Source organism: Corylus avellana, chromosome ca3 (genome assembly GCF_901000735.1).
Source record: "Corylus avellana chromosome ca3, CavTom2PMs-1.0".
Taxonomy (NCBI): Eukaryota; Viridiplantae; Streptophyta; class Magnoliopsida; order Fagales; family Betulaceae; genus Corylus; species Corylus avellana.
In genome coordinates, this window is record NC_081543.1 from 2,413,408 (window position 1) to 2,438,760 (window position 25,353).

The following is a 25,353-nucleotide window of genomic DNA, read 5'->3' on the forward strand; positions in this document are numbered from 1 at the left end:
AATGAGCTATATATATATATATATTTGTTTGCAAGTGTTATCATGTCGAAATGAAACATTATTGTGGAAGGTAGGGATTGGGGTGAGTGTGAGCAAAGATAATCAACTAATTTTTCAAATGAAAGTTTCTAGTCCAAGCAACAATAGGCTGAGAGAGCATTTACGTGAGGTTTGACAAATTTGTTCATAGTATGAACATATTGGTTCATAATCCATTGAAAAATTGAGTAACGTTAGAAATTACATTTATATATATATATATATATATATATTTGTTTGCAAGTGTTATCATGTCAAAATGAAACATTATTGTGGAAGGTAGGGATTGGGGTGAGCGTGAGCAAAGATAATCAACTAATTTTTCAAGTGAAAGTTTCTAGTCCAAGCAATAATAGGCTGAGAGAGCATTTATGTGGTGTTTGACAAATTTGTTCACAATATGAACATATTGGTTCATAATACGTTGAAAAATTGAGTAATGTTAGAAATTACATTTTTATCTCATTATTACCCTACTAGGTATGTTGAAGTGATAGTGTCAATCAACCCTTATTAAAAAAAAAGAAAAGAAAAAGTAATACCATATATTATACTCTAATTTTATTAGGCTAATGTTGCAATACTCATCAATCATTGGATTAGCCCTTAAAAAAAAATTCAAGGGTTGGTGAAGATTTCCATATTAGTTCTGTATGATGGGTGTGGAACGAGAATGTAGTATATAACATTTCTAAAAAAAATAAAAGACTGATTGATATTAGCTGTTACGATCCTATTGTCCCACATGGGTTAAGTCTATAAGCTTTTGGACACCATTCTCTTACAAGCCAATTTTCAATAGTGAATTATACCCAAAGTTTATAACATTAACACATTAGTTAATAATATGATAAAACTATGGTTTATAAGAAACACATCAGCAAAGTGGAATAATAATATGATAAAAATGTTGTTTATAAGATTAAAGGAATCATTTCTCAAAAATATAATCAAGCTGAATAAAAAATGTAGTTAACAACCAAATCAATTTAAAAGTAAAAGTTGATTTTTTTTTTTTTTTTTTTTCTAATATGTTCACACGAAAAAAAGAGAAAAAGAAATTTGAATAGTAACCTTCGCTTCGCTTGATGAAGTTTTATTTACGGAACAAAAGAATCACAATTTGATGACTTCACAACATTTTGCCGGACCTAACTACAAGGGCAGGTGGGGATAAAAGCACCAGCCTGTTACCTAAAATTTAATGAAGCCCTATAGGATGGGTTCGACCAGGACCATGGCACGGTGGCAGATCCTCCGGCATACGTTTCTACGATATTTTATTTTTCGACTGTTTAAAATAGAAAAAAAAAAAATTTCACAAAATTAACTAATTAAGATATTTATATCTATAAATTTCTAGGTTATATTATATATTAAATATTTTTTGAATATGTTCATCTGAAAATGTTTCAAAAAGAGTGTTGGTATAATTAAAATGCATATATTTCATAATATTTTTTATTTATTTATTATGACTCGGATAAAATAGTTAATTAAATCATAGCATTGTAATTAAAATGTAATTATATTAAAAGAATGGTTACCTGGTTGGTGATTAAGAGTTTTAACAAAATTGATATGGGAAAGACAAAGAGACTTTCTGTTTTCCTCAAATTATTATATTTTTCTAATGAAGCGAAAATTATTAATTTAAATTTTCTTTCTCATTTTCTTGTGAGGACATGTTAAAAGAAAAAAAAAATTATTTATTTAAAAAAAAGTATTAGACTTATAAATTATAATTTATTGACATGTGTCAGCTTATGGTTAAATGGAATTAATTAAATTTTTTTTTAAAAAAAATATTAGACATAATTTCAATACGATGGACAAGTGAAGGGAGTTCACACACGGACAAAATCGTAATTTTACATTTCGCTTTGGACGAACGTTACCCAAGCCTAGAGGAACACCAGCTTCGTCTACACCGAACCTGATTGACACGAGCGTTCTCCATATAAAACAATCGCTCTCTCTCTCTCTCTTTCTCTCTCTTATTTCATAATTTCAAAGAGAAAGCAAAGAGGGCGTGTTAGACTTTTTTCCATAGAAAGCTCAAAATTCAGGTCCAAACAGCGCAAATTTGACGAAATCTTCAGGTAATTTTCTCGTTTGGGTTTTGTTAATTTAGCTTGGTCTTGATGAAATGATCCTGATTTAGGTGAAATTTGATCGGGATTGTTGGTTCTTGGGTTTTGTGTTGAATCGTTCTGGTAAGTTGTTGATCTTTCTGTTCGCGTTTTAGGGGTTTTGAAGAAAAGTTTGGGATTTTAGGTTGGTGTTGGGGTTGCGGTTGTTTGAGAAAAGAAGGGAAAATTAGAACTTTTGAGTTTCGTTTCGATTAGGTTTTTTACCCTCCCAATGTCTTATTGATTTTCTTGTTGTTAATTGGAATGGGTTTTTGCTGGGATAGATGGCGTTTTCCTGCATTTTCTGATCAGCCAAACAGAGAGCTGAAATGGGTTGACTTTGTTGGGAATTTGAAGTTCTTGATATGTAAATGTTTTCCTTTGGTTTTAGTTTATTGTGATGTTGTTGGAAGCTTGGTGGACCCTCTGCAAAAAGCAAAGAAAAATGTGGAATTTCCAGATTGCAGCTGCAGTTCCCAATTGAAATTGTCACAAATTCCTTTTTTTTTGTGTGTGTGCCTGCTGATAAAACTAAGAAAGTAGAAGCGAAATGAATATTTTTTCAAGTATGATATTTTGTGTTTCTATGAGGAGAAATGAAACCCAGCATGAATATTTTTGAAACTGTAACTTTATCTGTGAACTATTGAATGGATTTCATTGCTTGTCAGCAGCAAATTGTTTGGAATTAAATGGAATTTTAGTTTTTGGGGAATTAGATGCCTGCTCACAACTTTGGAGCTCAATGATTTTAGTTATGTTATGGTGAATTAGGAGCTTCAGTTTGAGTAAGAATGGGAGACCATGTGGTTTTGTGTGTTGACCATCCCGTTACGCCTGAAAATTTGCAATCGCTGCAAGGGGCTGAGGCAGCCCCGGGATCTTCTGGAGAGGGTTCTACACAAACTGCTGATCCACCCAATTGTGCCATTGATATTGAGGGGGTTGGGGAACATGGTGCATCTGAAGAAGAGCCACTGATTCAGTCGGTGGAATGTCGCATTTGCCAGGAGGAAGACAGCATTAAGAATTTGGAGATCCCCTGTGCTTGCAGTGGTAGTTTGAAGGTTTTGTTTTTAAGACAACACTCTCCTTTCTGAATGTGAAATGTTTGAATATCTGAGGGTTTAATTTCTTCTTGCTTCTCACATACTTTTAGTTCATATTCAGAGGCTTGGGCTTGTCAAAAATATTTCTCTTTAGTGTATCTAATTGGTCTAAATGGTCTGGTGGCTGGCCTATAATACAATCAAAAGGTAAATTGGGGTATGCAATTGTGTAGCCTCTCCACTTGGAATGGTAGACCTTTCCTTCATCAGATGGGGACAGGTACTACCACTTGGCTGCAACGGCCAGTGGTCATTTTTTCTATTAGAAAAAGTATGAATAATGACAGATATTTCCACTAACACAAGGGTCAGCGGTTATTTTTTCTAATAGAAAAGAATGCAACTTTCAAGTAATATATGACACCATGTTTTAGATAAGAAATCTTCATGTTAAGGACCTATTGCTCTAATCAAGCTAGACAGTAGTATTAGGCCATGCATTAATGGTCTGACAGTGGTACGTGTCATGCTTATCAGCTGTCATGCGCCTGCACACGCAGACACAAACATAGATGCAGACCCACACACACACTGACACACACACACATAGATGTATCTGACATGTTAAAAGCTTGTTCCCCACAATCAGTACTTGGATATATTGCTCTGTTCCCTTCTTTCTTTTTATATTCCAATGTCTTGTTGTAATAATGTTATATATCACCAAAACTTACAACTTATTCTCCCCTCCCCATGCCCCTTCTGTTTATACAGTTTGCTCATAGGAAATGTGTTCAGCGTTGGTGCAATGAGAAGGGAGATATTACTTGTGAGATATGCCATCAGGTAAGCCCTCACCTTCTTAGTATCTAGAATAGTTGCTATCTTCACCCCCGTTCAGTAAGGAATCTATATAGATGATTTCTATATGATGGATTTATAATATATGAAATTTGCCAATATTCATGGAGACATGGACGTAAAACTTGTTTTATTTCAGAAACTGGCCATGGTGATAATTTTCCATTTCTTGGTGAATTTGAATTGTGAGTACGAAATAGTTTGTTGTATCATGAGCAATTGTATCTGGTGTTGCATAGGTACCAAGTGGGATTATGTGTTATATCCTGTATTCGAGAGAACTTGATACCTTCTGAAGTTTGATCTCTCTCTCTCTCTCTCTCTCTCTCTCTCTCTCTAAATATTGAGGATAATTGTTTTTTTCAATGTGATATATGCACATTGAGAGGTGTTGAATTCTTGGGGTCATTTTGATATGGGTAAGGGTGGACTTCCAATAACATGGTCTCATATTTGAATGCGTGTTAGTGTGAAATTGCTTGAAAAACTTATGATCATATGTTCTTCATTAGCTAATTCCACTTATGAATTGAGAAGTCAAATCAGTTTATCAACTTTCACATAATATTTTTCTCTCTGCAGCCTTATCAACCTGGTTATACTGCCCCACCTCCTCCACCTCACTCTGAAGATACTGCAATTGATATAAGGCAAGTTTGTATTCTGTCCCTACTCTTAGGGGTCACTGTGCATGGACTTGTATCTTACATGCTCATCTATTCAAAACTTTTATTCTTTTTGTTTTGTGGAAGTGTCTCACAGTGAGGGTTGGACAATTTCTGGTGCCCCTTTGGATTTGCATGACCCTCGACTATTGGCAATGGCAGCGGCGGAACGACATCTTTTGGAGGCCGAGTATGATGACTATGCTAATACTAGTGCTAGTGGAGCTGCATTTTGCCGCTCTGCAGCTCTAATTGTAAGCCAGGAAAACCACTTCTTAACTTGAATCTATACATTAGATGTCTAAATATTTGGTATATAGGAATCAAATGTCTTGGTGAGCCTGTCATTTTCATTGAGAACTTATGTTGTTAGATATATCTGAAGATGAGCAAGAATTGACACCTGCATGATTTATGGAATTTTACATTCCTTTTGAGCTGGTTTATACTGGTCGGCAGCATGTAGACCTTATTTCACATTGTGATCTGGGTCCCTTTTGAGGACAACACCTTGGATACACTTGTTCTCAATTGAAAAGGAGAAATTTATTGTTGTGCTCTCTATTGACTCTTTTTATGTGATAGTATAGTATCAATTTACATGAAGATGCTGTGTGGTTATAGTTTGGATCTACTCTCTTGTTTCTTGGCAGTTAATGGCTCTTCTACTGTTGAGGCATGCTCTATCCCTTACCAATGCTGATGGTGAAGATGATGCTTCCACTTTTTTTTCTGTAAGTAAGATTTCGGTGTTTGAGTTCAAAAGTGCAACTTGTTGCACTGCTTAACTAAATTGTTAATGCTTTACAGCTTTTCTTACTTCGGGCTGCTGGTTTTCTTCTGCCATGTTACATAATGGCCTGGGCCATCAGTATATTGCAGCGACGAAGGCAAAGACAGGTTAGCATTTGGTTCTGCTATTTTGGAGGAAATAATTTTTTTACCAAAATATATTTCTTGATTATAGTCCAGTAGTGTAGCAATGACTTTGATTATGCAAGTCAAGTTAATTGGAATTTGGCTTGCTTCTCATGCACTGGAAAATATTGTTGGAATCGTGCTTTGCTGGTCATTTAAGAGAACTTTTCCCTTGATGTAATTGGGATTGAATTATGGCTAGTTCCGTTCCTTCAGCTGGGAAATGCTGTCTATATCAACAAATGGGTCTTGATTTTCTTTCTCTTTCTTACTTCTCATACATATGTCATCTTCAAATTCTATCATTTCTTGTCTGGCATACTCAAGAGTTGCTGACTTGTTTGGTTGGTAATGCAATAATTTCGAAATTGTTGTACATTATTTTGTTTAGTACTTTTTCATTAATTTGTTCATAAATGTTTCTTTTGAATCAGGAAGCAGCAGCACTTGCAGCCGCAGAAGTTGCTTTTATGCTGCAGGCTGGACAACGTAGGGGCCTGCAATTCGCCATAGCACCAGGACCTGCAGTGACTCCCCATCAGGAACCACTCCAATGATATGGTGTTCATAACGGTGGTAAGATTCTGCATTAGTGGAGCAGAAAAGCTGGAACTGGAAATGTGAGCATGTTGTTTAAAATTTGCTACTGGCAGTGAGAAAATTGGAAGGCTGTTTGAGTTGTATCTTTAATTGGGTATTCTATCACCCCCTCCCCCCTCTTTTATTTTTTTGAATGTTGCTATTTCTCAATATTTTTGTACATATATCCTGGATCTTACTGCAGCAGTTGCTGCCTGGGAAACTTGTCAACTTAGTAGAAGAGCTGGCTTCACAGATTATTATATTGCAAACTATCCTGATATTAGAATTTTGTGGGAAATGATGAGCCTGTCGTAAAGTGTGCCTACCATCAAAGCAGCACAACACATTTCAATTGTATTTGCTAAAAGGCATGCTATTGGTCCTCCCATACAATTCTTGCAAATCCCCCGTTAGGATTTGCAAGAATTGTATAGGGAGAGGACCAATGAGAATAAAAAGAATCATTTTTCTTTCGCCAATAATGATCCTTCGGTTTTCAAGTTTGCTGTTACTATTTGACACACCATGCCATGTGGCAAGACTGGAGCTCGCATGCTTTTTCTTGGCAAAGAAATGCTAGGGTCTATTTTTTTTTTCTTCATATTTGGTCAATTTCATCTTACAAATCAACCATTAGATTTGTGGACTTATGTGAATCCCACATAAGTTAATGATAGACCCTGCAAATCTAATGGTTGATTTATTGAATTTATTAGAAAATATGAGTCGAATATGGAGAACTTATTGGTCCTTAACATTTCTTGTTTTTGGCATGACATCATTGCTTTGTTAACATACTTTTGGGGATTCTCGTAATCTTGTACGAGTGTTGTTAAGGGTTCTACCATTTTTATAAAGTTATTTACAGACCGATTTGCCAACCCATAATTAGTAAAATGCGTAAGCAAAAAATTTGACTTTTAAACATAATTAATTATCTCTTGAGTTAACGAATTATTATTATTATTATTATTATTATTATTATACTGTTACTTTGTAGCACCCATAGGTATTCTTTTTCTCATTCTCACCCTTTCATTTATCTGCATTTTTATGGTTTTATAAATTAATATGATAAGCAATGATTGAAATGTTAATTATCCTCTACTTGTACCATACTTATGCTTTACACATTTTTTTATTGTCATTTGGCAAGAAAGGCGTCAAGGTTTTTGTTGCTGGTTCTATCTTGATTGCGGACCCAAAAGGAATTTGATGACACTTCTTATACTGCCTCATCCAATTTAGATTTCTTATCTTGTATCACTTTAGGTTAACAAAACCTTGAGGTTCTGGAATCCTATTACTTTAGTAGGACCATTCTTGAGAATCTGCAAAGACACCCCGCTTTGATTTGTGATATATCATTTCTAATTCTAATTTAATGTCTGTTATTTTTGTTAGATGTAAATTCAGTACTCTTGCAATCTCCACCGTTTATTTCTGCATAAAAAATCTCCGGTGATTACCGGAGGTAAGCCAAACTCTACAAGCAGAATGATACCCGCATGCCACGAAACAAACGATCTATACTTGTATATAAGCAAGAAACTCTGCCGGGAGGGGGGGTCTTAAAGTGAAATGTGATGGTGAAGGAAGATTTTTGGAAAGCAACAGTTCATTGATTCTTTTGCTTTAATACAGTACTTAAAGCAGAGGCCCACATTGTTAAGAGTATCTAAGGGATACTTGGTTTGGACCATGACCACTCCCCCCCATTCTTCCTTCTTAGCCTACCTTTCTCACTCTCACACAATGAATTTAAATTGGGAAGAAGCCTGTGCTTTTAGCATATTTTGTTGTTTGTGGGATTTTATAACTTCAAGTTGTTGAAAGAAGCTGGGGGAAAAAAAAACAAAAAAGAAGATGGGGGAGGGAGGGGGGAGAAGAGAAAGATGGTCTTCATGGATAAGCGAGAACAAAATAAAGAAAGAAAAGAAGACAAGGCCAGATATTGAAGCCGAATGAGAGTTTCCTTTGAAACTTTGAATGGAGGATTTAGGCCTGAGATATCCCAAGAGAGAGCAAAGAAAAGCATAAAGGAATTCCATTTAGCACAAGAAACCAAGATTGTGATTTTGGTTGCATGGAGGGAAGAGCTTGGAATTCTAAAGTGAGTTAGCTTAAAGCAAGTCTTGGTGCATAAAGCAAGTATTTGGGTTTTTTTGGGAGGGGTTACTATTCCCTACCCATTTCCCCAACATCTCTACTTTTGATGTCTTTCTTGCTACTATAGCATTCTCAACATCTCATTGTAGCAAATTTTTCATTTTTCAATTATTATTATTATTTTTTTTTTATAGATATTAATATTCTTCTTTTGTGTGATATTGTTATTATATGCGTAAAGGTAAGAGATGAGAATGCTTCCTAAAAAAGATTGGGAGGTGACCTATTTTGTCGCATTGTGAGCCATACATTTTTTGTCTTAAATCTTCTTTCTAACTTCCCCCATAACCTAACTAATTGGAGAATGAGGAAAATGAAATTAGGTTAAACGATACAGTCATACCTATATTACATATGATGTTTCGTGTCAATAAAAACACACTTTAAAATTTTTTGATTTTACATTTGGTGAGTGAACAGTACTCATCGAATATAGCTCATCAAATGTTTTTTCAAATTGTTAGCTGAATGTAGCTCATTTTGCTTCCATTTTAGCATCTTGGCCAGCCAAAATAACATTTGGCTAGCCGAATGAGGATGCTATTAAATATTGTTTCTAACTTCCTCATACCTTAACTAAATTGAAATTGGAAGATGGGGAGAATGAAATTGGGAATGAGGATGCTATTAAATATTGTTTCTAACTTCCTCATACCTTAACTAAATTGAAATTGGAAGATGGGGAGAATGAAATTGGGTTAAACGTTACAGTAATGCCTATGACTATATTACATATGATGTTTCGTGTGGTAAAAAAATGAGATATGTTTGATCTGCATCAGTTCAGTTGAAGCCCTGCATGTAAAGCATGAAACATGTCTTAAGGACATGTCAGTATGGTGGGATTACGTGGGGCAGTTAAGTTAAGAGTTCCAAGAGTCAGTTCTTGGTCTTGGTTTGGTAAAAAAGAACTAGGCAAATGATAAGAGAGATGTGGAATCGAAATGCAAAGATACTTGGCTTCCCAAGGATAGTGTTCCAAACTAACTTTTTATTCAAACCTGTCAGAGTCTTCTAAAACAGCCTTTTATTGCTTCTGTGACAGGCTTATGATTGAGTTGAATCTAAAACTTCCCTACATGTTCTGGGGCCTCCTTGGTGCTTTTGTGCTTTTAGCCTTCCAAATCCCATAAAAAGATAAAACCCCAGGCGTATTCTTATAGGAATAAGGCATAAGAGTCTGAGACATACCACATATTCTCTAGTTTTTCTGCAGAGTACAAGCATGGGTCCTTTGGCTTATAGAGCAGTCATTCTTCTTGCTTGTATAGGGCTTTTAGCTCTTCAACCACAGGAGGTTTCTGGCCTGAGAAGCATTGATCTTGCTCTGAAATGGGGCAAAGGGCAATCTCCATTTCTTAAGCATCTGCGAGTTCTAGAGGTTGTTGCAGAGGAGGATGTGCATATGAAGCTGAATTTGGCACCTTCGCCTTCAATAATGTTTGATCCCAATCAGTCGAACAAAAGAAGTGTTCGAAAAGGATCAGACCCCATTCACAACAGGGGTTGACATGCTCCAGCCTCTCCTTTTTTTATTTTTTATTTTTCCCTTTCTTTTTTTTTTTTGCTGTGGAGGGAGCTACTCTAAAGGAAGAGACGGCTAAAGGCTATTAACTGATGCAAAGAGAAACACATGGGTGGCTGGCATTGTGCTTCCTCGACAATTTCTTGAAGCGGAGTGGTTGAATTTCATTATTTCTATTTGTTTCAGTTGAAGCTTTCTGTCAAGCTGAAGAGTTGCAGCTAAAACCAATCTGTGAGCCAGCACTATCTCTGTATCTTGTAATCTTAGGTTCCAACAGCTGAATACTAAAAAATGCATGACAATGCTGGCTAATGCATACAATATATATATATATATATATAGTGAATTTTCCAATTTTTCTATATGAAAAAAACACAAGAATTTCAATATTTTTGCATTGGTGACTCTTCTTCATGGATACAGTTAATCAATAGAATGTATTTTTTTTTTTTTTTTTTTTTTTTTGTCTTTTTTCAGCTATAGCCAATTCCTCATGTTGTTTTGATTCATTCCTTGTTCATCTGTATGCTTGTTTCACTTGAAATTTGATGCAGCAATTTCCAATCATAAACTCAGAGGCCATCTTCATTGAATAATACTTTATTAATTTGTTCAGTTTTTATGCTGGGCTGAGTGTCTAGAAGGAGGAAGAGAGTAGTAAAAAGAGGTTTATACAAGTGCTCCATGATCAGCACAGCAAATGCAATTGTTATTATAATAAAAAAACTGAATCAATGAACATTACAAGAAGTGTGGATAAACATAGGTGAAGAAATGCCCTAACAGATCTTTAAAATGATTATGCTTGTCCCTTCAATGGCTCTTTCAAGTAGGCGTTTGTCATTTCAATTATTATGTACGAGAGACTGAGATCTTTTATATCTGTTCCCCCTATGGAGTATAATTCGTAATGAAGATATCTTACGTGAAACTGCTTCCCAAATCATATCCACAGCATCATCAGGCTGGGAAGGATAGTGATAGTCAAAATGATGAGCAATCTCCTTCAATTTTTCCCACATTCTGGTCCAGCTGTCTTGCTTGATTCCTCGAAGAAGATTCAGTAGGTAACCCTTCTTTACCGCGTCGGATGCACGGACAAATAAGCAAAACTGTGAGTAATCCAAGACATCCTCAAATGGTAGCTCAATCTGATCGCTAATAATCACAGGAACACAATGACTCGCAATGGCATCAAAGAGGCGATTTGAGGAAGGGGTGTCTCCGGCAATATTGAGGCAGAACTTGGATGATGCCATCCCTTGGCCTGCGCTGCTAATTCCCTTCCCTTGTATGCTGCCAAATGTGAAGTGTATGTCTTTCTCATCTTTGAGAAGGTAATACAGTTCTTGGCGAATGAATCCTCCCTGAAAATAAATTTAAAATCAAGATCAGGTTGATCTACATGGAGTAAGATATCATGATGTAATTCAAAAGAAAAAAAAATATTGTTGTCAAAATTATATGGATAACCATGAAAAAAAGAGAGGAAGAAAGCAATGATGACAAAAAAGGCCATCATAACCACCATAAAGAACTAGCATTAGAAACTTATTGTGTCAATCATATCCACTTGATATTAATTGACAGCATTCTTCATATACATTACATAAATTGGGTAAGTTTTTGGTTTTGCGACACTGAAACTAAGTATTTAAATCAAATCTTGCCATTGCCCTATACATTTTGAATATTTCCCATATGATGAAGTGTAAGCCAATTACAAACTGTTGTTTGCTTGGGAACCCGGAAAGATAGATTACTACAAAACTGGTACAGCTTGGAGGACCGGAAATCTATATCTATAGTACCCTTCCTCTGTTTTGGCTAGGAAGTACCCATCCTATATGAGCGGTAATAATGGTACATTTGATGGCATATCCAATACAATACGGATTTGGCTTTGATGCTGTAGAAAAAACTACAGCATAACAGTCCAGCTTTAATTCCAAGTTTTTCATGAGAGAGAGTGAAATTAAATCTGGACCGTCGAAAAAACTACAACACATATGTTGTAGTTTTTTTAAGGCACCTAAGCCAAATCCGACGGAACATTCTTGTGGACAGACCAAGAACCATTGTAATGGTGTTTATTTTATGCGGTTATAACCAAGTTGATCTCCAGAGCGATCAGTAATAACAAAAATCCCTTGCCCCACTCATTTTTGGTATTTCTACAACAATCAGAACCAGCCATGACAAAAGTGTAGATCAGTGATACCTCCAAAGTAAATCAACAATCACATTTGTTACTCTTCCTTTCAACTTATTATTGAAGTTTGCGACTTTGCTATTACTGTGTAGTGAAGGATAAGATAATCTAAGTTTTCTCCTTTATGCAGTACTTATTATGGAGTCCTCAATTCACATCTAAAGTCATTTCGATATTAAATTCAGGGTGCTAATCACAAAGCATTTCATTATACCTTCTTCATTCTTATCAACCAATTCCACAAGAATAAAAATACTTTAAAGCATGGGGTGATTAATTCCAAAATTGGGGGATAGAATAAGTCACCATACAAAGAAGAGAGATGTCGAGATGAAGCAGTAACAGATCAAAGAACGAACACTTGAATGATTCATTGTAAAAGGGAAAAGAAGAACAACTCACATCTTTCCTATATATTGCACCTTGGAAGTACGCCAATATAGGACGTTTGTCAAATGGTGCAGATTCACCATTGGAAATGGTCCTCACTAAATGCCGGTAAGGAGCAATTATATCTTTCCCAAGATTTGCAATTTCAACTGGGTATCTTCCAAAATCTGCGAGTACAAACCTGGCTGACCCCAACTTGCTTCTTGCATCTAACATGCTATTTGGATGGTGGGCAATAATTAAATGATCCTTCCCACCCAATCGCTTCCATTCCTCCCGACCCCTCAAAAACTGAACCAATTTTCTCTGCAACATCTGATTAACACTAACTTTCTCCTTCCCATGAAGCTTAGAATGTTTGTTGTAACTCAGAGATGAGAAGAATGGCACAAAAATGACATCGGCTTGACTTGAATTCTTCACTCTTATGGCACTGCAAGGTCTAAGAACATTTGGGGTGTTGGACGACAGAAGATCAAGGGTGAGCCAGTACTCTATACTGTGTTGTAAATTCAGCCCACCTGGGTATGATGGGATTCGATTTGGATTACTGACATTTGGCCATGTTTGATTCACCCTTCCCTTCCAACCCAATAATCCAAAGTGAAATTCAGGAGGCAAGTCATACATAAACACCCTCAAGTGAGCCTGAGAAGGGTCACAGTCCATCTTTCTGTGCTTTCCTGGAGAAGGCATTTTCCTACTCGAATTGTTTACTTGACATGCCAATTTTCCACTTCTCACAGGCCTTTCGACATTTATTTGTGTATCCCCAGAAGGGGTGAAAGGACTAGTAATTTGTTCACTTCTGACATTGGGTTTGAAGTAAACTGATGTGCTATTAACAAGAATACGCTCAAATACTGATCTAGGTATGATAGAATTATTGCTAAATTCAAGAAGGAACACAGATGAAAGGATCAAGAGGAACATAGAAATGGTTACTAGGTAGAAAAAAAGCCTCGAGGAAAACATGTTTTTCTCCGACATTGGTGAAATTCAGGAAAAACTGTTCTGAATTCAGAAAGTTAAACGAGAGAGCAAGAGCTGCTAGACTACAAAAAAATGTTTAGCCAATGGCTGAGAAAAAAATATAAATCCAAGCCAAAGAGTTTTTAGCTTCTAATTGCACCAATTTAAAGGGACATAAAGGAAGACGACTTAACCCCTACCCAGTAACAAGATCACCTTAATTTCCAAAAGCACAGAAAGGAAACCCAATTTTCATTGTGAAAAGTAACTCATTTTCTGCCTTTAAACCCTAAGGGGTTTTGAAGAAGATCACAAGGCCTTCTTTTTTGCCCAAAAGATAGTCATGGACTACATCTGTGGTAAACTTGCCAACAAAAAGCTTCCCTTTTTGGATTCGTCATCAACGCAAGTGATCAATCTGTACACAAAGTTTGAGGAATGCTTGATTTTGAGTTTTTTTTTTTTTTTCAGCTGAAACAAGCGTTTATCTTTCTTGTGGGATTTAATTTAGAAAACTAAAAAGAGCAACATTACACTGAAAAATCAAGATTTTATCATCTGGGTTGTCAAAGATATACAAATCGACAAACTGGGTTGATGCGAAGTTGCAAGATGAGTACCTGATCGATCATTTTGGGATTCCAAGAAGACCCCATGGACCTGAAAATACCACCTCTCGAGAATGCACAGGGACGAAGTGAGAGACACGTCTGGTACAAAAGGTCTTTTGACCCTGTATATATTATCCTATTTTCTTCATCTTTCTTGTGGGATTTAATTATCAAAGAAAATTAGACGATCAATTTATTTACGCTTTTCTCTTGGCTTTTCATGAAATTTAGACATGGAAACAGAGAGAGAGAGAGAGTAGATACAACGGACCTTTCACGTGTCCATTGTTCAATTTTCATGTCATATATTTTATTGATTTTTTTTCCTTTCTTGAAGCAATTGTCTCATCAGTTTGCCGTAAAAGTAAACTCATTTGGGATTTTTATATTATATATGATTTTACAAAATGCAATAATAATATCCTAAGACGGTCTCATGCAGCAGCGGTGGGCCTGAGAGAGAGAGAGATTGGCAAAGCTTCATTGATGGGTTCTGTACTTTTGGTGCAGAGAATCAATCTGGTGGGTTAGCTAATTTTGAAAAAATTTCATGCAGAAGATGGACTTGCCACGTGTAAAAGGATATAGATGTAAAGGGTAACATCGAGAATCTCTTTTCTAAAGAAGATGCGCCATTTTCAGCCCAACAACTACGAATACAAGGGTGGAATTTGACTCTTTTTTATTTTTATTTTTATTTTTTTATGTAATTTAATAAGCACATAAATATATAATCTTTTTGGCGTGTTTATGAAAAATAAAAATAGACAAATTTTTAATTTAGTCATAATTGTGTACAAAAGTTACATATCTATAAAATTTTCTTAAAAGAAAACTTTCCTTTGAATACAAAAGTTTCTTAATTTGCTATATATATATTTTAAATTACAAAGATTTGATATAAGAGTAGATATGTCATATGGGGTGGAAAATTAAACATTTAACGGGCCACGATATAAAAAATAGCATTTTTATGAGAAATGCTATTTTTCCTTGTTTTGTCCAATTCTATTCATTTTTTTTTAATCAAATCTATTATTGAATATGTAGAATCCAATGATAAATTTGGACGAGAGTTGAAAGAATAACAAGTGTCATTTTTATAGGAGTTTTAAAAAAAATTTTGGGGTTGTTGAAAACCCTCCAAAGCCCTATGTAGGTTCGCCCCATGTATGGATGGATAAAGATTTCTCATAGCTTTACTTTCAAATTGATTAATAGTAATTTAGACAATAAATGTAATTAAATTTTTATAGGACTTATCTACGGGAGTAAGTCTCGAGCAACTCATCTTCATACTCAAATATGTTAGTAGCTTCATAAGAACTCATTTACATTTGTTGGGAATTCAAATCCAAAATATACTAACAAAAATGATAAGGTGCTTGTTTGAATCATCTTTCTCTTTCATAATCACATAGGGATATATATGAGGTTTGGACAAAAAGAGAGGATTAATTTATGGTTTAAATTAGATTCTATAGACTTAGTAATGTAAAAAAAAAAAAAATTGGGCTATGAAATGAAAAGAATTATATTTTGAAGGAAAAAGAGGATGTATAATTCGGGTTGAGGATAGATTTGTTGTCCTGACTTTTGGGTTGAGGATGAAATAGATCGGTATGAGAGCTTAACTCTCACGACCGAATTTTTAGTTTCTAGTCGTTTTTATTTTTATTTTGTATTTGGGCTATCCATGTCCTAGATCTAGTCTGCACGAAACAGATCTGTTCCTTAAATGTAATTGTACATAGGTTAGCGGAAGCTTGAAGTTATTTTTATGACTTCGTAGCCTTCATAGCTTTTGGCTATGATTTTTCAGAGCTGTATGCTCGGTGATGTAAGAGCTTTACGCTCATGAAATTTCATCGATGAAAGTTGCATATTTTTCAGAGGAAAAAAAAAAAATTAATGCCTTTTAAAGGGTTTTTTTTATAATATTTTTTTAAATGTTTTCTAACGTGACACAAAAATGAAAATAGTTTGAGCATTTAGTATTTTGAGTTATTTATTAATTTTTTCTTGACATCGTTCAAAAATAAGAAAGAAATTATAATGAAAAAAAGTTTTGCATGAAAGAAACTAGAACTAATGGGCCTATCTTTCTTCAATTTTTTTGTATGTAAACAACGGGCTTCAGACTATGGGACGATGTTTGTTGTGGGCTTTCATTCAGTTGAGCTTCGAGCCAACCCACTTTTCCCAGTTGAATCTTTTAGGTTGGGCATGGTGGCCCAAGTTTCATCAATGGTTCAAGATAGCCCAAAAGATGTTAATAGAATTTTATTTTTTATTTTTAATTTCATTTAATAGTAGAATTTATCATACGGTCTAAATTTTATTTTGTTGCATTTAACTGTTTACGTATTATTATATTATTATTTTTTTAAATAATTATTATATTATTTTTAAAGGAAAATGTTAAAGTCATAACACAAATCCAACTTATGGCCAACTTCTCTCTTACGTGTCATCTAAAAAAAAAAAAAAAATTGAGAGAGGATTTTGAGATTATGAAAATTTTGAAAAAAGGACAATTTGTTTGGTTTAAAATTCAATTTTTTTTTTACATGTAGGAGAAAAGTTGGCTATGAGTTGGATTTGTGTTGTGTCCGTATCAAACCTCATTTTTAAATAACACAACAATATATTCACCATCTTACAATAAATACACCACTAAATATGTAAAATATAATCTACACCTTGAAATTCAATCTCTCCCTTGGGCTTTTGAAATGGAGAGGATTGACCTTCTCCATGCTGACATTGAAAAAGTACAAATATTTATAGGTTAAAATAGTGGCTTTGTACGTTAAATCATTATTATTATTATTATTTTTTTTTTTTTTTTTTCATTTTCAAAACAAAAATATTAACAAACAACCTAAAACACATATTCATCTGGCAGCATTCCTACTGCTCCGCCGCCTCCTCCATTTGTTCGGATTGTTGGTGGAAAGGATCTAATTTGTTAATTTTAAGCTTGTTTAGTTACTTAGTTGTTTAGTTGGTTTGCTTTGTTCCTGTACTTGGAAAAAAAAAAAAAACACAGAATACTCAAAATTGATTTCACCTTTATTTCACATCAAAATCATGAACGGAACTAGAAAATTAACTTTAGGCGTCAGACTACATTAAAATGTTTTTGAGGCTAAAAAAAAAAAAAACTTCTAGCTCTTACAATACTTTTTCAAAAAAAAAACCCCCCAAACGTATTAACAATCTATTTCTGCATCTATATGTTCCATGAATTATACATTATTATTAAAAACTAATACAAGTTTTATTCATAGAAGAAATGAAGATGATTACATATGACAGTGACTGAATTTGGTTACTCTGATCTCATAACAGAGGACAAAACCCTGAGGAGCACTAGTAGAGTAGTAGTGAAATTAATTCCCATTTGGGTAGCTAGAACATTAACTGGTCATTAAATTGATGACCAGATTAATCATACATAGAACCAACAATAAATAAAAATGAATTAGATCTAAATCCCTGTTTGGATTCCAGGAAAGAAAGCATTTTCAACTTTCAAGGGCATTTGGGTCCTCCACGCTTGGTCTTCCAGTTGTTGTAGCAAGGGCAAACAGCCTTGTTCCCATAGTACCCAGGAGGCACACAGAGGCACTTGGCACAGCACTTTTGGCAGAAGAACATGCAGGGTTTGTGGTACTGCGTCTGGCTGCATCTTCTGGTGCACTGTGATGGGCATTCTGCTCGTTTTATATTATAAAAAAAAAAAAAAAAAACAATAAAGATCATTAATTGTGTTAGAATATTTATGTTTACTTGTGCAGTAAACAATCAAGATAATAAGAACACAATGTAGTCTTATGGGCTATTCAGAGTAGTGGACGTACGGGAACTCTTAAGACTTCCAGGCCCATATCTCCCCTGAAAAAAGGTAAATATTTTGTCAAACTACTAGGAAGATTTGCAGAAGAAGAAATCAATATTTGTCATAGCAGAAGAAGAAACTTACACTATCCAGGTGGTACTGGGCTTCTTTTGCCATGACCTACAAAAGAGAGAAAAAGACATTAACTTTTTTTTTTTTTTTTTGTTCACATGGAGCCCATTGCAGTGATGAGTAGAGAGGAGAAAGAAGTTAATTAATTACCTGGGTTTCAGCAGCCATGGAAATGCCAAGGAGAGCTAGAAGCAGAATGCAGATAAGCTTGGGCATGGCCATCATCATCATTACAGGGCAAAAAGAGAGAGATCTGGATGAAGTTGGGTGGGTAGTGTGGGGCTTAATTCAGAGTGCAAAGTAGAAGTGGCTATAAATAGACCATTTTTGAAGGGGCTGGACAGCAGATGGGAGTACTTATCTAATCTATTAAAGAGACACCTTATTTGATCCATGTGGGGGACATATTCCTTCCCACATTGTCCATTTAGCTTATGGATTTGGGTGAGGTGCAGTAAAATTTGGACCTTTGGAGAGAGTGAATTATGGAGTCATCGTTCGAACTCATTATTTTTTGCTCTAATATCATATTAAATCATCGTTTATCTCAAAAGCTTAAACCGATATGATAGGGTAAATTTAATTGTCTACTTTATATTGTAACACTCACGTATGAATTCAAACTTCTCCTTAATAAATGAAGTAAAACACATAAAACATTTAATTGAAACAAAAGGTAAACTTTGAAGTTATGGTTCGAATTCAAAACTATTGGCTCTGATATCATTTTACTCAAAGTTCTGATATTCAGAATTAGAGAATTAGAGGGATATAGATTTTTTTTTTGTTTGTTTATAATTTGGTTCAAAATATGCCAACTCAAACCCACATAATTTTCTGAGCTGGGATCAAATATCCAACTCAGTAACACCAAAAAAAATAAAAAATAAAATCATGCTAAGATAGTAAATTAAGTAACAAAAGTTAGATATAGTAGGGATTTGAAACTAAAAAAAGTTATGAACTAGCTTTAAAAAAGTTCAGATTGACAGATCCACTTACAAAATAGTTGGATAACCCTTTAATGGCTCCATTAAATGAACATCTAAATAATTTATTTTTGAATTAATTCAAATATGGATAGGCAGGTTCAGCTGCCAGGCCTGGTAGTTCATCAATAATGCATAACACAATCACAATCACAATCTCTTTTGGTTTTAGTATTATAATTTTATAACAAATTTACCTGATAATTCACTTCTTATAGAATTTGGGTGCTCATAAACTATCTTGTTAGCTTGTAAACGTGGTAAGTAATGTGTGAACTATCTTTTACAATTTTCAATAAAATTTTGACACATCAGGCAAAAACATCAAATACAATAGAGATAAGAACACTGTATCTTTAATTCAAATCAATTCCATAGACTTTTCTATTCATTTTAACCTAACGTTCACCATCCATCTTCAAAGTCTCCAAAACCAAATTAAGATGGTGGTTTTATCGATTAATATTTTGTTTATGAAGTAATTTGTCAATAAAAGAGAAATTATTTGGTATGAATGATTATATTATTTTTTGATATTTTAAGTTGCGGGCATCTGCTTTTTATTGAAAGGTACAAAACACCTAATTGCAATTTAAAAAGGGTAAATTTGTAACAGAAAGGCCAAACTGATAGTGAAATAGCAACATGGAGAGTTAGTTATGTGTAACAGAAAGGTCCCATGAACAGAAAAAGTCAAGCAAATCAATCATTAAAAAAAAAACAGTATTTATCATCAAATAAAATAAGATGAAAAATAGTTGTGCTACTAGCAATCTCACCAGTCACCCCCATCAAGCCTCAACAACAATCAAATGGAACACACGTGGAGATGGTATGAAGAGAGGCAGGTGACGTGGCAAAATCATAGAGTGCCTGAGCAGGAAGGTGTATAGAGACTCAAAGTAGTGGAAAGTTTGGGCAATGGGACAATAATTTATCATCCATGTGCACATATCTGAAGCCTGAAGAGAGCACATGGAGGTAAAGATGCGCCAAAACGACAGCGGTGCGAACCTTTCGCTGTAACCCATCCGCTCTTTGTCTATTTGTGTTTCCCATGGCCCATCACAACCCAGGCTAGTCTCTGTTGGGCTCACTCCTCTTTAATGGTGGGCCTCTCTCTCTCTCTCTCTAAAGAAAAACCAGGTTTATATATAATTTTTAAATATTTTGGTATCAAACAATCATATGAAACAAACATAAAGATATTTTGAAAAGCATTAATAATTTCTACCGGCAGGGACAAAAAAACTACATACATGGGCCCCCCTTGTATGTTTCTAGTTGATGACGTCATTGAGTTGTATTTGAATTAAAAACAAGACGCTTTTCTGTTTGGGGGGATGGGCTTGTCTTCGGGCTCAATACAGTAAGGCCCGATATGTGGGCCGGGTCAATCCACTTCCCTCCCCCATGAGGTGGGCCGGATCAAACATGGGAGGGGCCACTGAAATCGGGGCCCAAGGAGTGGAACAAAAAACGAGGTACAATAGAAAGCGGACAATCCTAGTACATCCACGTGTTGGGGTTAATTGCAGGCTGTATTTTTTGGTCTATCTGCTCAGACGTGACATTGCAAGGACATCATTCTATTATGGTTTATGGACTTTGTACCAAAAAAACAGATTTTTCTTCTTTATTTTCCTATTTTCTTTTGCAGCCCACGGCCAGGCTGGAATGGGTCGGGATTTTTTGAAATTTTCTGTTTGAATTTTATGGAATCCGGACAAAAATTAAGAGAAGGAGGAAAAATTAAGAGAAAAGGGGAGGGGGGAGCTCCGCACTCTAAGTTGATCGAGATACCTAGGTGGGGTGGCAATGTCGTGTCGTATCGATGCATGCCAATAATCATTTAAATTAAGCGATTCAAACTTCTCAATCTTATCCCCTCAATTTTTGTGTTGAGTTTGTAGGTTGTGTCAAAAATTGTAACTTTTATGTCGCATCGTCTTGAGGCATAGGTATAAGACTATATAAATTAATCCTAACTCAACCCATATAATTAAATAAGTAAAACCCTTAAAACTTAATTTGTTATTTTTGTGTTAAAATTTGTATTAATTCGTTGATTATGTTAAAAATTACCGACCTTACTGCGCCAACCCTCCTCTTTCATTTCATGAAATTGGGAAAAAAAAAAAAAAATTAATTAATTGAGGAGATTCCCTTTTACATGGAAGAGTGCACTTTTGAGGAGGTACACCCTTTCACTCATTAATTGATAGACCCTTTTGGCTTTTGGTGATGCCTTGGGTGCCAATTATGTGTGATGGGGTTCGTCTTCTTTGTTGCTTTTCATATGTTCCAACTTACAAGGGGCTTCACGCCGCGGCCCTACTAACTCTCTATAGTGGGCCGACTTATCCATATTCTTCCTTTTCATATATATATATATATATATATATATATATATATTTGACATGTTTATACAAGAGGGAAATGTGAGATTTAAATTAGTGATCTCCGCTTTATAAGAAGTGTGATTCTCAGCCGATTGAGCTATCCCTTGAAAACTCATTTTCATATTTCAACTAGGTCCAGTTGTCCTTTTCTTGTTCTTTATTTCTATGGGCGCTTTTTTTTTTTTATCTGTATTAATTATTTGATACGAAATTAATAGGTTATAGTCGAAGAATTTAATCCGTTTAATTAAATAATTTAAATTAAAGTTGACCTATATATTTATATACCCTTGACTAGCCACGCAAACATGATAATACTCGGCCAACGGTCTGGCTTTGTTAACTACTTTTTCATTTTCTTTAATTTTTTGGTTTCTGTTTTTAAAACAACCACACTAATAAACAATCAAAAAAATGTTAAAAAGAAAAATAATAATAAAATATCAAAAACACAAAACATTCAAAATTATTAGCACTTATATGTCACATCACAATACTTTTTTCAAACAAAAATAAAAAGACACCGTTTAAAAAACATTAACAAACGGTGCCAATAATGTCTAAATCTTTAGGCCCTTGGTTTTCAGAAAACCCATTACTCCCTGCAGATTTTTTCACAAAAGAAAATGTTGGAGCCAGCTGGTTTAACCATGACTATTTACTTGACTAACCAGCTGGGAAGTTTACTCCTCCACCAACCCTGGTGGCCCTTTAGGCTTATAATTAATTTGTAGTGCCGTTTAGACCACGGGTGTTCAAAGTCACGAGATCTTTGGGAAAAATACCAACAGATAATTATTATTATCATATCATGTGGATATATAATATTCTGGTTTCAACAAAAGATTAAAAAAGGAAAAAAGAATGATAAATTATGGTTCATGAAGCAGATTCATGAAGTGATCATCGACATTTTTGGTAAGATTATTCCCTCTTACATTCTAGAAACATAAGTATATTGCTTTCTGATTCACCATTGCATATGTTCATCATATAGTAAAAGGACCAGCAGACAAGAAGGCAATATACTGCTAATAATCTCTAAAAACAGACATGTGCAACTTTGACATATATACTGGATGTTTCTTGCTGTATGTCAATAGGATCTGGAGGTGGGTCACCAAATATATTTGGATAGTACATACACGAGTAAATTTAATAAATTCAGTTGGTTGAAATAAATCCATGCCAACATGCATATTTTGACTCGTTAAAAAAAGGGGGACCAAAAAAAAAAAAAAAAAAAAAAGTTTGCTTATAATCTTGATATATATATATATATATAGCTAGACACAAGAAATAAGAAAGATATCTTTACAAGTACTCCAAATGTTGGCTGTGAGTCAACTAATACATCTATTCAGCAGCACTGTTAACAACTCATTCACTAGCTTGATGCAACATATCACCTTTTTTTTTTTTGTCCAAATGCATGCTTTCTTCTCTAGCTGCTATCAAGCATTTTCAGATTTTATATCTATCCCAGGAGAATAATGTAGATTTTTTCAACAAATAAAGTAAATTTATAGATGTGCAAAAGTAGTCCAGACATGTCAAGGAAAAAATATATAATATTGTTTATGATAATGCTATTTAGTAGATTGGTATAAGACTCGATATGTGTCAATAAAATTAATGCAGATCTTAAATCATAGTTTATTAAAAAACATTATTTGTGTTGTTTAATATTGTTTGTTGTTTTCTGAGAAATTTGAGTGAGCACCCAACACAAACAAGGGTGAGTAGTTGTACCGTTGTTCTACGATGTTAACTACTGTGTGGGCTATTATAAGTTGGGTTTGAGTAACTTGTGGTTGTGGGCCTTTCTGGATATGATATTCCAAAATCGAAATGATTGTTGCAAAGAGAAACTATATTTTATAAGGAAAGATTCCAATCTCTGGCTTCCAGAGAAAAAAAAAATGACAACTTACCCAAGTGCCTCATTCGAGCCTTTCATTGCAGCACATTTCTTCCAACTCAAACTAACTACCTTTTGCTTTGTTCAAGTGAAGTGAAGAAGATTCTAATTGTTTAATTATTGTATCTAGAACATGTATTCATAAACACTTCAATTCCTTTTGTTTCAATGATGAAGTAATGGTCTATCAGTTTATATATAGGAGTTGAAGTTTCTCCTTAATTTCCTCTCTCTCTCTCTCTCTCTCTCTCTCTCTCTCTCTCTATATATATATATATATATATATTGCATTCAAAGAACAATGGTACCATTATTAGATAACTTTAAAAAAGAAGAAGAGAAGAAGAACAAATTGGGCAATTCATGGTTTAGGTGTAATAAATGAATAAGAATATTAATCCATAAAGGCTCTAGGATATTCCTTTTGCAATTCATGCATTAGATGAAATAAAAGAATAAGAAATAATCCATAAAACGGCCTCTAGGATCGGCTATATATATAGTTTGCAAATCGCTCATCGATTTGGTTGCAAATTCTTAACAATACTTGTATTTGCAGCAAAATGAAAATCTACATCTCTTTTTTCTTTCATTTTCTTATGTTATAAGAGAAGTAAGATTGAAGAGAAATGACAATGAAGTACTTGATGAAGTTTGATTTCTGAATATCTTAAACATCGATCAAAATCACAATACTTTAAAAAGTATGATTTTTTCTCTTACAAAAAGAGAGCCATATGATGATCTGTTGATGAAAATTTACAATTTCACACAAAATAATATTCACACATGAAAAAGGGTATTCATCAAGGATTGGAAGTAGGTGGAGAGTATTCACAAACTACCTCGGTTTCCACTTCCCTTCTGTGGAAATTCCGGTGGCAGCCGCAGGCGGCGCACATAAGCGCGCCATTCGTCCCCTCCTCGCCGCTTGCCATGAACTCTCTGCACCCATCCACAGCATACCCTCCAATGTTTGCAGCATGATTCTTTTGGCACTCGGCGTACCGTACAGTTCTAACCACTGAAGATGATGTACTAGATGATGAGCTTCTCCCTGAGCAATCTTTCTTCACCACCACTTGACGTTTCTTCATCCTTCAAAACCCTAATTCAGAAACTCCCCCCCAATTCGTTGATGATGATCTTAATGTTAGATGGGAAATGAATGCTTGGAATTTTTTTTGACCACTTTATTCATCCAAAACAGTAAGTAGAAGAAAAAGGGTAGCTTTTTTTTTTTTTTTGGGTGCCTAACCCTAACCCTAGCTAGCATGTATATTTATATGGGGGAGTGGTATACCACGAGAAGTTATTTTACCAATTTTTCCCATATCCCATGTTCCACTAAGAGCGCAAAGATTGACCCTAAATTTATTTTGTCCACCAATGAGGGTCACCTTCAACCATTCTCTCAACAAAGTAGCAGAAAGTAGGTCTCATAGGATCACAAATTTCTTTTACAAAGCACAAACAAAAGCATCCATCCCCTCCATGCTGCGACGTGGCACGGTTTGATCGTTAACACGACAGCCAAAACACAAATTATTTAGCTGCTGACGTGGTGAGTGTTACGTTGGTTTCTAGAGAAAACCCGAAATAGTCCTTGGAAGTGATATTTCAACTGCCTCGGATAAAACAAAACCAATAAGAAAAATGGAGATTTTGCAAAGTTAATTATTATTAAGGACACAACTTTAGTGTTAATCCAATTATGCAAATCAGTGATTAAACATGAGCACAGGGTGACCATCAAAGCTGGATTCTCATTATAAATTCATGTGGGTCCAATCTGATACTTAAAGGCAGGTTTGTTGTGGCCCCTTGGAACTGTGACAACAACTCTTGTCTAATTTACATAAGATTCTAATAATTAAGAGCACAAGAAATTTCAACATAAATGTTGAGATGCTCTTCAAGTCGAGTAGCTGAAATTAGAA

The 25,353-nt window shown here is 34.7% G+C and overlaps 4 protein-coding genes across 4 annotated transcripts; 1 reads left to right on the top strand and 3 right to left on the bottom strand.

Annotated features, from left to right (window-relative positions):
- The first annotated feature begins 2,002 nt into the window (after positions 1-2,002).
- LOC132175645 (uncharacterized) lies at positions 2,003-6,506 on the top strand. The gene is made up of 8 exons (XM_059587653.1): positions 2,003-2,141; positions 2,946-3,238; positions 3,995-4,066; positions 4,664-4,731; positions 4,844-5,000; positions 5,400-5,480; positions 5,557-5,646; positions 6,099-6,506. The coding sequence occupies exons 2-8, from the start codon at positions 2,966-2,968 to the stop codon at positions 6,219-6,221; spliced, it is 864 nt and encodes a 287-aa protein (XP_059443636.1). The 5' UTR covers positions 2,003-2,141; positions 2,946-2,965; the 3' UTR covers positions 6,222-6,506.
- A 4,124-nt stretch (positions 6,507-10,630) lies between these two features.
- On the bottom strand, positions 10,631-14,379 carry LOC132176659 (probable arabinosyltransferase ARAD1). Its single transcript, XM_059588928.1, has 3 exons — positions 14,135-14,379; positions 12,555-13,932; positions 10,631-11,307 (listed from the first exon to the last, which is right to left on the bottom strand). Exons 2-3 carry the CDS (start codon positions 13,530-13,532, stop codon positions 10,786-10,788), a joined length of 1,500 nt encoding a protein of 499 aa, XP_059444911.1. The 5' UTR covers positions 13,533-13,932; positions 14,135-14,379; the 3' UTR covers positions 10,631-10,785.
- A 2,990-nt stretch (positions 14,380-17,369) lies between these two features.
- LOC132175824 (gibberellin-regulated protein 6) lies at positions 17,370-18,461 on the bottom strand. Its single transcript, XM_059587884.1, has 4 exons — positions 18,252-18,461; positions 18,114-18,149; positions 17,992-18,025; positions 17,370-17,844 (listed from the first exon to the last, which is right to left on the bottom strand). Exons 1-4 carry the CDS (start codon positions 18,330-18,332, stop codon positions 17,663-17,665), a joined length of 333 nt encoding a protein of 110 aa, XP_059443867.1. The 5' UTR covers positions 18,333-18,461; the 3' UTR covers positions 17,370-17,662.
- Positions 18,462-24,219: 5,758 nt separating this feature from the next.
- LOC132173518 (mini zinc finger protein 3-like) lies at positions 24,220-24,510 on the bottom strand. The gene has a single exon (XM_059585033.1). The coding sequence runs from the start codon at positions 24,508-24,510 to the stop codon at positions 24,220-24,222; it is 291 nt and encodes a 96-aa protein (XP_059441016.1).
- Positions 24,511-25,353: the final 843 nt, after the last annotated feature.

Excerpts from the sequence above, each read along its gene's own strand:
- LOC132175645 (XM_059587653.1), top strand. The coding sequence starts at position 2,966 with ATGGGAGACCATGTGGTTTTGTGTGTTGACCATCCCGTTACGCCTGAA. Across the intron at positions 5,001-5,399 it reads GCCGCTCTGCAGCTCTAATT|TTAATGGCTCTTCTACTGTT; the intron begins GTAAGCCAGGAA and ends GTTTCTTGGCAG. Across the intron at positions 5,647-6,098 it reads AGCGACGAAGGCAAAGACAG|GAAGCAGCAGCACTTGCAGC; the intron begins GTTAGCATTTGG and ends CTTTTGAATCAG.
- LOC132176659 (XM_059588928.1), bottom strand. The coding sequence starts at position 13,532 with ATGTCGGAGAAAAACATGTTTTCCTCGAGGCTTTTTTTCTACCTAGTA. Across the intron at positions 11,308-12,554 it reads GTGCAATATATAGGAAAGAT|GGAGGATTCATTCGCCAAGA; the intron begins GTGAGTTGTTCT and ends ATTTATTTTCAG.
- LOC132173518 (XM_059585033.1), bottom strand. The coding sequence starts at position 24,510 with ATGAAGAAACGTCAAGTGGTGGTGAAGAAAGATTGCTCAGGGAGAAGC.
- LOC132175824 (XM_059587884.1), bottom strand. The coding sequence starts at position 18,332 with ATGATGATGATGGCCATGCCCAAGCTTATCTGCATTCTGCTTCTAGCT. Across the intron at positions 18,150-18,251 it reads CCATGGCTGCTGAAACCCAG|GTCATGGCAAAAGAAGCCCA; the intron begins GTAATTAATTAA and ends TCTCTTTTGTAG. Across the intron at positions 18,026-18,113 it reads CCCAGTACCACCTGGATAGT|GGGAGATATGGGCCTGGAAG; the intron begins GTAAGTTTCTTC and ends ACCTTTTTTCAG.